This window comes from Protopterus annectens, chromosome 17.part0 (assembly GCF_019279795.1).
Source record: "Protopterus annectens isolate FY-2018-M chromosome 17.part0, PAN1.0, whole genome shotgun sequence".
NCBI classification, from domain to species: Eukaryota; Metazoa; Chordata; order Ceratodontiformes; family Protopteridae; genus Protopterus; species Protopterus annectens.
The window spans coordinates 135,720,630-135,735,594 of record NC_056751.1 but is presented as its reverse complement, the minus strand read 5'-3'; the positions used below and the strand labels follow the sequence as shown (position 1 = coordinate 135,735,594).

The 14,965-nt window shown below is 41.5% G+C and overlaps 1 protein-coding gene across 3 annotated transcripts in view; it reads left to right on the top strand.

Annotated features, from left to right (window-relative positions):
- The window catches only part of FANCC (FA complementation group C), a 2,534,829-nt gene that overhangs the window by 2,154,276 nt on the left and 365,588 nt on the right, over window positions 1-14,965 (top strand). For all 3 annotated transcript variants that reach the window (XM_044059426.1, XM_044059425.1, XM_044059427.1), the window contains one exon: window positions 11,520-11,595. In XM_044059426.1, coding sequence (XP_043915361.1) covers window positions 11,520-11,595 — 76 coding nt within the window. The remainder of the gene's footprint in view (window positions 1-11,519; window positions 11,596-14,965) is intronic.

The window sequence follows — 14,965 nt, the reverse complement described above, 5'->3', positions numbered from 1 at the left end:
ACAAAGCTAAGTCTATGCAGACTGTTAAAGATTTTTGCAGGTGCAGCCTCCAAGTTTAGTAGAAATTGGCCTGCTAAGGGGTGGACATATCCTGCTTATGGTTCCCAGTCTAGGGGTAGGTCTAGACGTGGTAGGGGCAGGGCTCAAGGTTCGTTTAGGCCTAGATCAGACAGTTCACCTGCTCAGACTTCTGGTGAGGGCAGGGGTCAGTCCTTTCGTAAGCAGAACCAATGACCTGCCTTTTCAGCTGCCAGTGGATTCTCGTCTGGCAGCTCCTTTGGGAGGAAGATTGTCTCTTTTCAAAGACAATTGGGATTTAATCACTCAAGACAGATGGGTACTGGATATCATTCATCACGGTTACAGATTTTATTTCCACACAATGCCCCCTTTCAAAGGCATGCCAGATGTTCCTCCTCCACAAAGAAAAGAGGCTCACAAGCAAGTTTCTCAGTTATTCCAGATAGGGGCCATTCAGCCAGTCCCTGTATCAGAAAGGGGCTTCGGATTTTATTCTCGCCTGTTCCTAGTACCAAAGAAGGGGAACACGTGGAGACCAATTTTGGATTTATCTATCCTCAACACTTATCTGGACATTCCCAAGTTCAAGATGTTGACGTTACAGCAACTGTTACCTCTGCTGGGCAAGGATCACTGGATGGTAACTTTGGATCTCAAGGAAGCTTACCTTCATGTGCCTATAAGGCTAAGTTGCAGAAAGTATCTGCGGTTTCGAACTGGAGATTTTCATTATCAGTTCTCTGCATTGCCCTTTGGCTTATCTACTGCCCAGAGTATTCACAAAGGTTCTGGCTCCAGTGATAGCTTACTTCAGGCTTCAAGGCATTCAAATCTATCCTTACTTGGACGACTGCCTGATTCTGGCTCAAGAAAAGGAAGACCTTCTACAGCATCTGGAATATGTCATAGCAGTGCTAAGATGCCTAGGGTATTCTGTGAACGAAATAAAGTCCAGTCTAGTACCCTCTCAAGACATGTGCTTTCTGGGTGTGAGACTGAATACAGCAGCCCAGATGGCCTTTTTAACCCCGGACAAACAAAAGAGTCTGTCACTTTACTTCCATCAACTATCTCATCAGTCCGTGCTGACTGCAAGGACAGTCCTTCAAGCATTAGGGTTCATGGCATCTTGTATTCTGGTGCTTCCCAATGCCAAACTGCATATGAGGAAGCTGCAATGGTATCTCAAAATGTATGGACACAGCACTGCCAAGATTTCGACACTGTCATTCACATAATACCTTGCCTTCAAAAGGAATTCTTGTGGTGGGCTCAGGAATGTCACCTAAACAAGGGACTCTCTGTGACCCGGCCAGAGGCGAGTCAGATTTTAACGACAGATGCCTCGGACATTGCTTGGGGAGCTCATCTAAATGGAAAGTGGATACAAGACAAGTGGCCTGCCAGACTACAGCATCTACATATCAACATGAAGGAGATGTTAGCAGTCCAGTTTGCATTGATGGCTTTCAAGGAGTTACTTCTTCCAGGGCAGGTGTTGATTCTAACAGACAACACAACTGTCATGTGGTATATCAACAAGCAAGGGGGAACACATTCTTATCCTCTATGCAGGCAAGCAATGATTTTATGGGAGACTGCGTTAAGCCTGCGACTGACTCTTCAGGCAAGGTTTCTGCCAGGAGCACAGAACTCCCTAGCAGATGTATTAAGCAGACAACTCATGGATCCCCACGAGTGGAAACTGGATCTTCATGTATTTCAGAAATTGACAGTGTCATGGGGAACTCCAGCTGTTCGCTTCTCCACTAAACCACCAGCTGCCAAAGTATTGCACAAAGGGGTTTCATCACACAGCTTGGAAAGTGGATGCTCTGTCTTTCAGTTGGAAAAACCTTCATGTCTATGCCTTTCCACCTCTGCCTCTTCTTCCAAAGGTATTATTAAAGGTCAGACAAGACAGGCCAAGGATGATTTTGATAGCTCCAGATTGGCCTCGGCAACACTGGTACCCACTTCTAAGGAGTCTTGTAAAGAAGCCTCCATGGCCTTTACCTCTGATTCCTCATCTGTTATCTCAGAAGGACGGTCATCTGCTCAATGTCAAGCTTCAATCTCTTCATCTCACAGCTTGGCATATTCTGTGTTGAAGCAGCAGGTCTCAGCTTCCTCAACAAGTTTTAAATGTGATTATGGAAGCTAGAAGGCCTAGTACTAGGAGAGTGTACGAGAAAAATGGAAGAGATTTTTATTTTGGAGTACAGCAAAGAATTTGGAGATTTCAGAGCCTAATTTGAGTGTGGCTCTTCAATATCTTACTGAATTATTGGACAAAGGTTTGTCCTTCTCTTCCATAAAGATTCATGCTGCAGCAATTTCAGCTCACTATGATTGTGACCCACCTTTGTTTTCGCATCCTTTGTTCAAGCAGTTTCTTAGAGGGGCAAAGAATATAAGACCCCACGTAGAGCTCCTACTCCTGCTTGGGATCTCAATTTTGTGTTGGAAAAACTTACTCTACAACCTTTTGAGCCTGCAGCTACTGCTGAATTGAAATATTTGTCATGGAAGACTGCTTTTCTGTTGGCTATTACTTCTGCAAGAAGGGTGTCTGAGTTGCAGGCCCTTATGGCAGTAGAGCCTTTTGATTTTCCATAAGGACAGGGATTCATTACGTACTAATCCTTCCTTTATGCCTAAGGTGGTTTCTAGTGTGGCTTTAAACCAAACTATTCATTTGCCTTCGTTTTTGCAGATCCTCAAAATAAAGGGGAAAAGATTTTGCACACTTTAGATGTACACGCAATTGCGTTATTATTTGAGCAGGACTAAGAATTTTAGGCAGTCTCAGCAGTTACTTGTTTCTTTTGCTTTGAGTTCACAGGGCAAGCCTGTGTCAAAACAAACTATTTCTAGGTGGATTGGCTTTTGCATTGCATTTTGTTATTCCCATCATGGCAAAGAGGTTCCAGCTGGGATTAGGCCTCATTCCACTAGGGCTACTGCCACTTCAACAGCATTTCTAAGGGGTGGCAACTAAGGATATTCTGGAAGCAGCTACTTGGAGTTCAGTGCATACTTTCTCTAGGCATTATCACCTGCCTATATACTCTAAGACTAGGGCTGGTTTTGCCACAGCTGTTTTACAAGGCATGTTGTCAGCTCCTGCTACTTTATAATTTGCCAGCCTCCCTTACCTCTGCTTTGGGATTCTACCCAATAGTCAGGACTGCAGCAAGGGAAGACGAAGAACATAGTACAGTTTTGTACCTACCATAAATGTAGATGTTCGAGGATTCCCTTGCTGCAGTCCAATTTACCTCCCTCCTTCCCTCTGTGTTTCGGGTGGTTGTGTAGGTGAGTTTACATGCTTATATTTTTGTATATATTGTTGTATATATTGTACATGTTTTTTGGTGCAGGTTGTTTTTGGGACTTGTCTTTTTGGGTCTTCTGACATCTGGGGCAAGAAAAGACTGAGGAAATGACGTCGGTCATGCGCATTAGTACCCTGACGTACTGACGTCAGTCTAAGGCGCCATGACCGACGTCAGCCTTATACTCTGGTATTCGGGCCGACTGGGACGCGGACTATACCCAATAGTCAGGACTGCAGCAAGGGAATCCTCGAACATCTACATTTATGGTAGGTACAAAACTGTACTTTTTTCCAGAATGCACAGTGTGACTCCTCCTTCAGAGGCAGACGAGGAGGAGGAAATGGTAGATGTCGCCTTAGAGGCAGGGACGGTCCACAAAACCAGGGAGATCATGATTCGTTTTGGGGCCGGCCTTACCAGTGCTCCTGATGTGGGGCCCGATTGTGCTTCTCTGGGGCGGGTAATGGGTCGCATTTCTTTGTATCCAGAAGCCTGGCTGGGTATCACTCAGGACAAGTGGGTACAAAGAATTATTACCAGAGGTTATGTCATACCCATTTCTTTTTTACCCTTTATTTCCAAGAGAATCCCGGATGTTCCACCCAATCACAGGGATCAGGCAGCTGTGGAGGGCAACAAGTTGTTGTCAAAAAGAGTCATCCAAACCATCCCAGCAGACCTGGATCCGGAATTTACTCCATATTCTTTTTAGTGCCAAAACGTACAGGGGACTGGAGGCCCATTTTGGACCTCAGCAGATTGAATGAATCAGTAACAAAGGACATGTTCCGGATGGTGATACTACAGTCTATACTCTTGTTATTAGGGAAAGACAATTGGATGTGCTCAATAGATCTCCAAGATGCCTACTACCACATAAAAATGGACAGGGCATCGAGGAGTCATCTACACTTCCAGCTGGGAGCCAGTTATTACCATTTTCATGCTCTGCCCTTTGGTCTCACCACAGCCCCCAGGGTGTTCACTAAATGTATGGCAGTAGTGACAGCTCATCTGAGGCGTCGAGGATTCCAGGTGTTTCCGTATCTGGACGACTGGCTCTTGACTGCTCCCACCAGGCATCTACTTCTTCAGACCAGGGACGCTACTATTCAGCTTTGTGCCCAGCTGGGAATTTCTATAAATTGGGAAAAATCTGCCTTATTGCCCTCTCAATCTGTGATTTTTATAGAGGCAGAGATAGACACAGTAGACATGTTGGCTCGTCTTCCTGCCGAAAGGGCACTGAATCTGGTTTTTCAAATTCGGCATCTTCTTCCCTTACGAAAGGTCAAAGCCAAGACTATTCTGCAGCTTCTAGGGACCATGGCTTCCACCATATTACCAGTGCCACTAGCCAGGCTACACATGAGAATTCTTCAGTGGCTCCTGTCATCCCAATGGTCTTTTCAGCACCTACCATTATCTCATCACATTCTGCTGACCGAATCTTGCAAGAAGGACCTCCTTTGGTGAACACTACCTAATCAGTTAACCGCGGACACTTCCTTTGTTCCTCACCAACCAGTTGCCACTGTGACCATGGATGCCTCACAGATAGGGTGGGGGGGGGGGCATTATCTCGGCAAGTCTGTCCAAGGCACATGGCAAGATCACGAGGCTCACCTGCATATCAGTGTTCTAGAGATGAGAGCGGTGCTCCTGGCGTTGCAAGCACTCCACGACCTTCTGCGTCTGGGGACCATTGCAATACAATCAGACAACATGTCGGTAGTATGGTATATCAACAAACCGGGCAGAACCAGATCTTACCCACTCTGTTGAGAGGCCATGCGAATTTGGAAATGGGCGATATCTTCCCAGCATTTTCTGGTGGCAACGCACATTCCAGGAACAACCAACGTGATAGCCGACAAGCTCAGCCAGGCAATCCTGATGCCTCACGAGTGGTCTCTGAAACAGGAAATAGCAGAACAGATTTTCCACAGATGGGGACAGCCTTGCTGCTACCTCTTTGCCAGCCCAATCAATGCCAAATGCAACAGTTACTTCTCCCTCATCCCCCCTCCGGGGGAGTCACCGAGAGACGTCCTTGTTCACAATTGGCCCCTGGGTCTCCTGTATACTTTTCCTCCCTTTCCTCTCATTCCCAAGGTTATTCAGAAAGCGAAAAGGCTGGGAAGCAAACTTGTCCTCATTGCTCTTTACTGGCCTCGTCAGGTTTGGTTCCCCTTCCTCGGGCCTCTTCTCCTAGAAGATCCTTGGATTCTGAACCCAGTTCCAGACTTGATGACTCACATGTCAGGTTCGCTTTACCCCTTTTTACACATCCTCAATTTGACAGTGAGGCTGCTCCAGTTCCATTCCTAGTCAGGCTTCACGACATCTCACCCTCCGTGACTCATATCCTTCTCATAAACCTTCCATTAGGAGATTATATTCCAGTAAATGGAGAAGATTATTTAGCTGGCGGAGAAAATGAATGTTGACCCTTACACTGCCTCCATTCCAGTGGTTTTGGAATTCATGTCTGAGCTTTTTCACCAGGGATCTGTGGCTGCCACTATCAGAGTTCATTTGGCAGCAAAATTTCATCTAGGCTTTCAAGATTCTAATCTGGTGTCACATAAGCTGTGCAAAACTTTCCTTAAGGGTGCCACTTTGTTAATACCCCCCTTTTAAGAACCTGTTGCTCAAGGGATTTAAATTTTGTGTTACCCAAATTAACTTCTCCGCCCTTTGAGCCTTCTCATTCATCTTCTTTGAAATTCCTGTCTTGGAAGACTTTGTTTCTGGTGGCTATCACGTCAGCCAGACGGGTGTCAGAGTTGCAAGCATTGTCTGTAAAACCCCCCTTACCTGATTTTTCACAAAGACAGGGTGTCCCTTTGTACTAATCCCTCCTTTGTCCCCAAGGTCTGTTCTCATGCCACCTTGAATCAATCCATAGAACTTCCAGTGTTCTTTCCAAATCATTCCTATGCAGCTGAATATAGGTTTCACCAGCTGGATGTCCGCAGACAATTACGTTTTTATTTGCACCGGACTAAGGAAATCAGATCAATTATTTATTTTCTTCTCCGAATCCAGATCAGGCTTACCAGTTACCAAAGTAACACTCTCTAATTCGATTTCTAGCTGTATAGCTTACGTTTACAACTCTGAGGGTAGACCTTTACCCTTTAAAATCAAGGCTCACTCTACCAAATCTCAGTCTACCTCTGCAGCCTTTCAAGCCAGGGTCCCACTTGATAATATGTGTGCAGCAGCAAGTGGGCTACCCCTCACACTTTTATTACTCATTATAAATTGGATTTAACCTCCAGGGGTAGAGCATCATTTGGTTCCACGGTACTCAGGAGTATTTTTCCTTGAGCCACCCAAGAATAAGGCGCTAAGGATGCTGTCCCATATGTAAGAATGAAGGTGAGATAGGACTACAGAACATAAAGAAGTTATGTACTCACCATAACGTTCCATGTTTGTAGTCCATCTCACCCTTCATTCTTACGAACCCACCCTCCTACCCCCATCCTGGAAGTACCTGGAGACAAATATATTATTATCCTTTTTTATGGAAACCTTTTAGTACTGGCTTCTTTTGTATATTTGTTATTATCTCTCCTAGTTAGCAGCAAACAGGATCTGGGGATTGTACTGATGCATCATGGGATACCTACCTAGCCACGAGCCAACTAGAAGACTTTCAGCTTGTAAATAGGCCGAGTCTCGGCTCCGATCCCATATGTAAGAATGAAGGGAGAGATGGACTACAAACATGGAACATTATGGTGAGTACATAACTTCTTTTTTTAAGAAGTGGCAAGGGGGTTCCAAAAAGAAGTCTCAAACCTCCTAAAACCAAGGATATTCCAACAAGTCTGAATGACTATTCAAGAGACCTTATGACTCACTCGCACCCTGGCCCTTTTTCTGTTCCAGAAAGTCTGAATCTCCATTTTTTGGAAACAGATTGTTTCAGGCATATGGGTTTGAAAATCATTCATCAGAGTTACAGATGGCAGTGGGAGGAGGTTCCTCCTTTCCAGGGGATCATTCCTCATCCTGCAGATCAGATTGTTTTGTTTCCAACTGTTCATCGCATACTGTCCCAATGAGTGATAGAACCAATTCCTCCTTTCCAGGTGAGGAAGGGGTTTTATTCAAGGATGTCCCAAGTCCAAAAGAAAGGAAATGCTTAGAGACCAGCTCTGGATCTTTCTTTCCTAAATCTGTTTCTGATAGTGCCCAAATTCAAAATGATGCCAATTAACAACCTGTTGCCACTTCTTGCTCTTTCAAGTTTCCTAGTAATACTAGACTTACAAGATGTCTATCATCTCATTCCTATTCATCCAGATTTCAGGAGGTTGTTACAGTTTTGTGTGTCTGGATGACATTATCAGTTTTCTGTCTTACCCTTTGCACTATCCAGTGCACTAAGTATTTACAAAGTGTCTAGCTGCAGTTATAGCTCAGCAAGCTACAGGATATCCACATTTTTTGTGTATTTAGATAATTTGCTTATCTTTACAGTCTTTTTCAAAATGTTAGGAATCTGTGTCTTGGGTGAGAGATCTCTTGCACAAGCTGTGATTCCAAGAGAACATTCAAAAGTCTGTCTTAACTCCCTTACACAGGATTGTGTTCCTGGATTGCCAACTAGACACCTCAGTTCAAAGAGTTTTTCTTCCACAAGAAAAAAAAAATAGATCTTTATGTAGATCTAGTACTATGGTTTTCCACTCCGACTTCAGTGACTTTGAGGGAATACCTCAGGATTTTTGCACTCATGGCATCTATGATTTTCATGATACCCCTGACAAGAATCCACATGAGAAAGATACAGTGGTATTTGAAATCGCTTTGGTCCCAGCATCAGCACCTTTTATCTTTTCAGATCCCAGTCATAGTTTGTCAGAAGAGAAGTGACTTGGTGGAGACAACAGGTATCCTTAAATTAAGGTCTCCCCTTCTCCCTCCCTGCTCCAAAGCAGTCAGTCACCACAGATTCATCAGACTTCGCTTGGGGAGCAGTTTCAGAAGAGATAAAAGTGCAGGTGGTGTACGACACCAAGGGCTAAGATAAGCACATAAATATGAAAGAGATGCTTGCCCTGATCAAGGCATTCAGTTCTCTGAACCTTCTTTGGTCCCTGGGACCTCTTCAATTGGTTACAGACAATACCACAGTGATGTGGTACATCAACAGGCAAGGGGAAACCAGGTTGTACCCCTCTCCAGACTAGCCATGTTGACTTGGGATATAGCTTCACAGCAAAATCTCCCTCTACAGACATCCTACATTCTAAAGATTGTGTCAGACAAACTGAGCAGGACCAGTGCAGACCCTCATAAAGGGAAACTAAATATGTGGGTCTTCCAAGAGTTTATTCATCTGTGGGTGGGTTCCACAAATTGACCTGTCTGTCTCCTCTCTGAAAAACAAGCAGTAGTCTGTTCCTGGTTTGTATGCAAGAAGGCCTCCAAGACAGATGCCTTTTCTTTTCTTTGGACCCGAATGTTCCTATGTCTTTCCACTTATATCCAGGATACTTCTGAAGATTCATAAGGAATCCCCTAAGGTCATTGTGGTGACTCCGTTCTGGTACAAGCAACCTTGGTTCTCTCTTCTTTTGGAAATGTCCAGGGACAGTTACCATAATCTTCCTCACAGGACGGATCTACTCACACAAGAACAGGGTTGTTTGATAAACCCTGACATCAGTCATCTTTAACTGACTGCCTGGATGATAGGGTCTTACTTCCTTTTAGGCATTTGGTTTCAGAGAACATGCAGCAGGTACTAATGGAGGCAAGAAAGCCTGCTACTAAAAAAACATATATTAGAAAATGGAAACGTTTTTCTAGTTAGTACCAACAACATAACCAGCACCTGTTCACGGCTAGTTGTTCTCTGATTTTACAATATTTATGCGAGTTACTATCATATGGTCTTTTTTATTCCTTTGTAAGATTCATTTATTGGCCATTTCAGCATGTCTGCCCATGGATTCTGGCTAGCCGTTATATCCTTTGCAGTGTATAACCCCATATAGCTAAGGCTACTGCAGCAGTGTTCATTCAAACATCTACTGTTATGGTAAGTTCAACTTACACAACTGTACTTTTTCCTTTGATAGAATTATGCATTTCTTGGTTGAAACAGTCAGGATGGAGCTAATTTTGATATTCAGAAGCTTTTTTCTTTGAAACTCCACCCATAGCATGATATCATGTTAGGGTAACGATGCTAGAGTAGAGCTGGAAATATTGAAGCATGGCAGGCTTTTTTCAGAGACTTGTAACGAATAAAACCAACGAACCTTGGATCCCGGTGATAAGTTATCCTTTATTGCAAAGCACCAACAATTCCGCAGACAGTAAAAAAGACACACAGCAACTCTGAAGATGCCCTGTTTCCAGGGTGAAAACGCTTAGTCCTTGCTGTGTGTCTTTTTTACTGTCTGCGGAATTGTTGGTGCTTTGCAATAAAGGATAACTTATCACCAGGATCCAAGGTTCGTTGGTTTTATTCGTTACAAGTGTTTTGCGTTTGGAGGGTTTTTTCAGAGACTTGCACTTTTTTTCCCCTGGGTTTCCACTGTCTCAGGATAAAAATAATGTAATGCATTCATATTCAGGTTTGTAATCTAATCAGTATTGCACTGGGTATTTTATTATTTTACATGGCACTACTTTTCAAGGTGTTACTGTTAAGTTTATACAATGGCAAAATAGGTTCTACCTGCGTGTTGTACTGCTGACAGCCTCACGCTTGTTATAGTTCATTTCTAAAAATGGCGTGATTGATGTGTTTTGCTTCTGAAGAAATAGTTGCCCATTTATATACTGTTTTCAGGCATCTATGTAAGTTTTGCTGTATATACTTCTTAACCTTTCAGAATATTGTGGAATGTCCCTGATTGGGTTTTCACACACACAGACACACACACACACACACACACACACACACACGTGTTGAACTTTAGCACAATACTGTTACATACTTAATAACACCCATTTGCATATCACAGTCTATCTTCATGATCTACTCTCAGCACTATCATCAGTCCACCTTCTCTCTCTATCACCCTCTAAGAAGTTTCAGGAAGAATCCTTTGTTCGCTTGTAAACTGCACTACATACTTATCGTACAGTTTCATACTATATTTTCTGCTGATTAAAAAAAAGTTCACATTATAGCCAGAAGAACTGAAACAATAAACCGAACTTCACTCTTTTGCCCAAGAGTAAGTGTGTGTGTGTGTGTGTGTGTGTGTGTGTGTGTGTGTGTGTGTGTGTGTGTGTGTGTGTGTGTGTGAGACACTTTGTGACATCATCTGTGAGGATTATTACAGTGCTCATTCCTAATTTCTTAATCATACCTAAAACTCAAGCAGATCCATACCATTCATTAACTTCCTGCTCTACACTGCAAATTAAAACATTTTGCCCATAGACATACTGCCAGTCAAAACATTAACAAAAACAGCAGTGCACTGCTGTGAAACAACAGTGATAGTAGTGTGAGCACAAAATGCAAGTAATGCAATCACCAGTTTAAAAATATATTCATTTCATGTAGTAATCAGCAGTAAATTAATTTCAGTATATCCTGGAAGAGCCCGTATTATTTGTAATTTCCCAAATGCCTTTCAGTATCGTAAGGTATGGCATGGCATGGAGGAGGCTACAGAGCCTCATCAACATTGCTGTCATGTGAACTTTCTGCTGAACTCAAATAAGGGTTTAAACCTTGTAATGATTTAGGATTCCAGCATCAGAAGTTGAACCAATAACTTGGACATCACTGATATCCCTAGGAAAAAACACCCCAGTCCTCTGAATTGCTTTCATGCGTAGTGGAATGGCTAATATGACATTAAAGGTTGGAGGGCATTCCACAGAGAATTACATGGAAGCGAGGTATCACATAATGAAAAATAACAGAAAAAAAAAAAAGAAAAATATTTAAAATCATGAAATGATCGTGGTGAAACCACAGAAGGAGAATGACAACAAATCACTTTATTGAACAATGCTGTAAAAATATAAAACTGAAAAAATATACTACTTGAATGTATAGTACATATGCACAAATAATGTTCAAAAAGGTTTTCTTTATCAATGTATGATAGTTTGCTTTCATAATGAAAATATTTTGTCTCTCTTAATGACTGTTTTGTATTTTAGCACCAAATTCCACTGAAGACCTACTTTCCCCATGTTCACCAGTCACTTGTCATGGTACTGGCCAAACAGCCTTCAGGTATAGTTGATTAAAAATGAATATACATTTTTTCTTTCTGAAATATTGTTAAAAACAGAGAAATGTAAATGCTTAAGTATACTGAATATTAAGGGGCTCAGCAGAGGTAGTATGTTTTTGCCTGAACTTGAGTTAACAATCTCCTTTGTAATTCCTAATTTTGGGTGTAAAAGATTTGTCCAGATTAGTTTAAAAATAATTTTATATATATATATATATATATATATATATATATATATATATATATATATATATATATATGTATGGGGCGAAGAGCCCTGCAACAAATTAAATATTTTACAATGAGCTGATGTGTAGTTATATACAAACGGTGAAAAGGCCCTGCAACAGATTAAATATTTTACAATTAGTTAGGTAAACAGGCTTCAGAAACGCACACACAAACATTTTACAATAGCTGATAAGTAATTATGTACAAGTGGAGAAAAGGTCCACAACAGATAAAACACTTTAAGATAGATTGGAGTGTACCTTAAATGCAGGGGATAAGAGCGCCCACCACAGATTGAAATATATTTACAGAATATTGCTAGGAGAAATCGAGATCAAGAATACAATTTGTACAGCAAGTAGCAAGACACTGCAGAAGTAGATCGTCTTTATCAGGTAAACTAATACATAGTTGTTAAAAGTATTTGCTATATTTCTAATAATAAATGGAGGTGAGAAAATAATGGAGTATTTTAATAACCAAAATAGACAGAGTAATAGAATGAGATGAGGAGGAGTAATGTGCAAGAGGAATATTAAGGACACGGGGAGAAAGACAGCTGATTAGTATTAGAGAGACGAAAATGTTATGGAAGGACATTAGACAGGAAGTAAAGGAAATAAATAGTAGTAAGTTGCTGGCCGCTAAGACGAAGAGTTAGAGGAACATACATTAATAGTCTGGTATCATTAAAGTGAGAGCTACTTTTGATGTTAGGCCATTACTACCCGCTAAGATGTGGAGGTTTTATTGTTTCAGAGTGAGAAAAGCATAGTTTTAGTAAGTAGGTGGTCATGCATCTGTTTTGAGGGTTGTGAAGGTGTAGGTACAGATGTCAGATATTTTTTAAATTGATCTTGAAATTGGAATAGTTGCTAGCATGTTTAAAGGATAAGGGGATAGAGCTCCAGGAGTGGGCTACATAACTGGAATATCGAGAGCTTCCTGTTGACAATTGTGATTTGTAGGTAGTGAAGAACATTTTATTTTCAGATAATAGTGGCTTAGAAGAGGTGTATTTATTGCAATGTCTTGTTTTTTTTTTTTTTTTTTTTTTTTTTGTTCTGGTTCATTTGTGAACTATCAGTAGTTGGATGTGAGTGAGTTGCTTGGAAAATTCAAGCCAGTTAAGCTGTTGTAGGGCTAAGCAGTGATGGGTTCTGCTTGATGAGTTAGTGGCAAATTTTATTTTATTGTAGCACTGCTTTAGTTTATTTTGGATGGAATCTTGATGGTTAACCAGTACTGGGGGGCCATACATTAAAGTGGAAAGTAGGAGTGAAGAGGCCAGGAGTTTCCTGGAGGAATCAGTTAAATGGCTGTTTGTTCTATACAGTGTCCCTAATTTTTGGTGAGTATTTTTGCTAACCTGTTGCACATATAAGTCAAATTTCAGGTTATCAGTTGTCATGCCTATTAGCTTGGTATGGGGGATGACTTATATAGGGGTGTTGTCAGAGGCTGTTATCGATAAATTTTGTTTGAGGTGTGTAAGGGCTGTTGGGAAGAATAATAGCATATTTTGGACTGAGTAGAAGCTAGGAGTTATTCAGCCAGTTTAAACTTGATGAAAATGATTTTTCGGTGATGTGTTGTAGAGTAATTAGGTTACTAGCAGTACATATTAAAGTGGAGTCGTCTGCATATTGCAGTGAGGGATGTTTGACATTTGGTGGTGTGTAGGTTGTTGGTAAATATGTAGAAAAACAGTGGCCCTCGTGTGGAACCTTTGGGAGCACCTGTTTTGATGGGTAGGAAGGATGAGTAGGAATTGCTCCTTTTAATAGACTAGAGACTATTAGAAAGGTAGCTGGAGAACCAGTTGGTGGAGGTGTTTGATAGGCCAAGTGAAGAGTGTCGCTTTAGAAGTAAGTTGTGGGAAATGGTATTGAAGACCTTGGACAGGTCCAGAAGCACTGCAGAAACCAGCTGGCCTTTGTCTCTGGCTAGGTTAATAATGTTGGTGCAGGTTAGGAGAGCTGTGGTAGCACTATGCCCTGGTCTGAAATCATGATGTGGGGAGGTAAGAAGGTTGTTTGTAACTGAGTCATTGATTGATTTTGAGTGCATTGTTCAAGAATTTTCGAAAGATGGAAGAGAATGACAGTGGGTCTAAAGCTGGATACATCTTTGAAGTCACTACCCTTGTGAATTGAGATGATATGAGATTTTTTTTCCATATGCCTGAGACATGTGATTACTAAACAGGCCTGTTTATGAGAATGGAAACTAGAAAGGAAATTGAGCTAACTGCATTTTTTTAGGAAATCGCCAGGAATTTCATCTGGAGCTAGTGTGCTCTGTTTAATTTGTTTGAGGTATTTCTTGATCACTGCAGTGAGTACTGGTTAAAAGGAGGAAGAGTGAGTATTAATGGAACTGAGAGATGACACTGAGTGGGATGCAGTGAGATTATTAGAAAAGGTTGATTTCTTTTGAGTTTGGTTGTGAAGTAGTTTAGCAATGCTAGAGATAAAGTGATAATTCAAAGAGTTAATCTGTTTCTACTGGTAAGCAGTAGAGGTTGGAGGATGGCTGTCCGTTTGAGACAGGGTGTAGTATTTTGCATATATTGGCCCGGAATTGTCTAGAATTTTTTATAGCATCTTTTCTGCAAATTGGATTAATAGTTTCTTGTCAAGTTTGATCTGGCATTTTGGGTTTATTTCATATGTATATTGTTGAAAATTGTTTTTTTTTATTTATTATTAAGCCATGTCTTCCAGACTTTATTCCTCATTAATTTACTGGTGGTAGGAGTGAGCAAAGAAACAGGGTTTTGTGCAGTCTTTTAAACTTAAGAGGGCCATGCTGTTTACTAATTCCATGCATGTCTTATTAAAGTGGACAACAGTATCATTTAGTGGCAAGATTTTTAGGATGCCCCTTCCAGTTGTAAGATTGTAGTGATGTGTTAAAATAGTTCTGGGTCAAAGTTGTTAATGTTGTGTGTTACCTGGGAAATACATGGCATTCTCTTCTGGCATATATGGGCAGATGGTCGCTAAGTGTGCTTGCTTAGGTGCTGTGGGACTTCATATTGTTAGGGTGGCTTGTTAATAACCAGTCCAGGGTAGTAGTTTTACCATTTTTCAGATTGATTCTCATAGGATCAGAGATAAGTTGCGAGAAATTGTA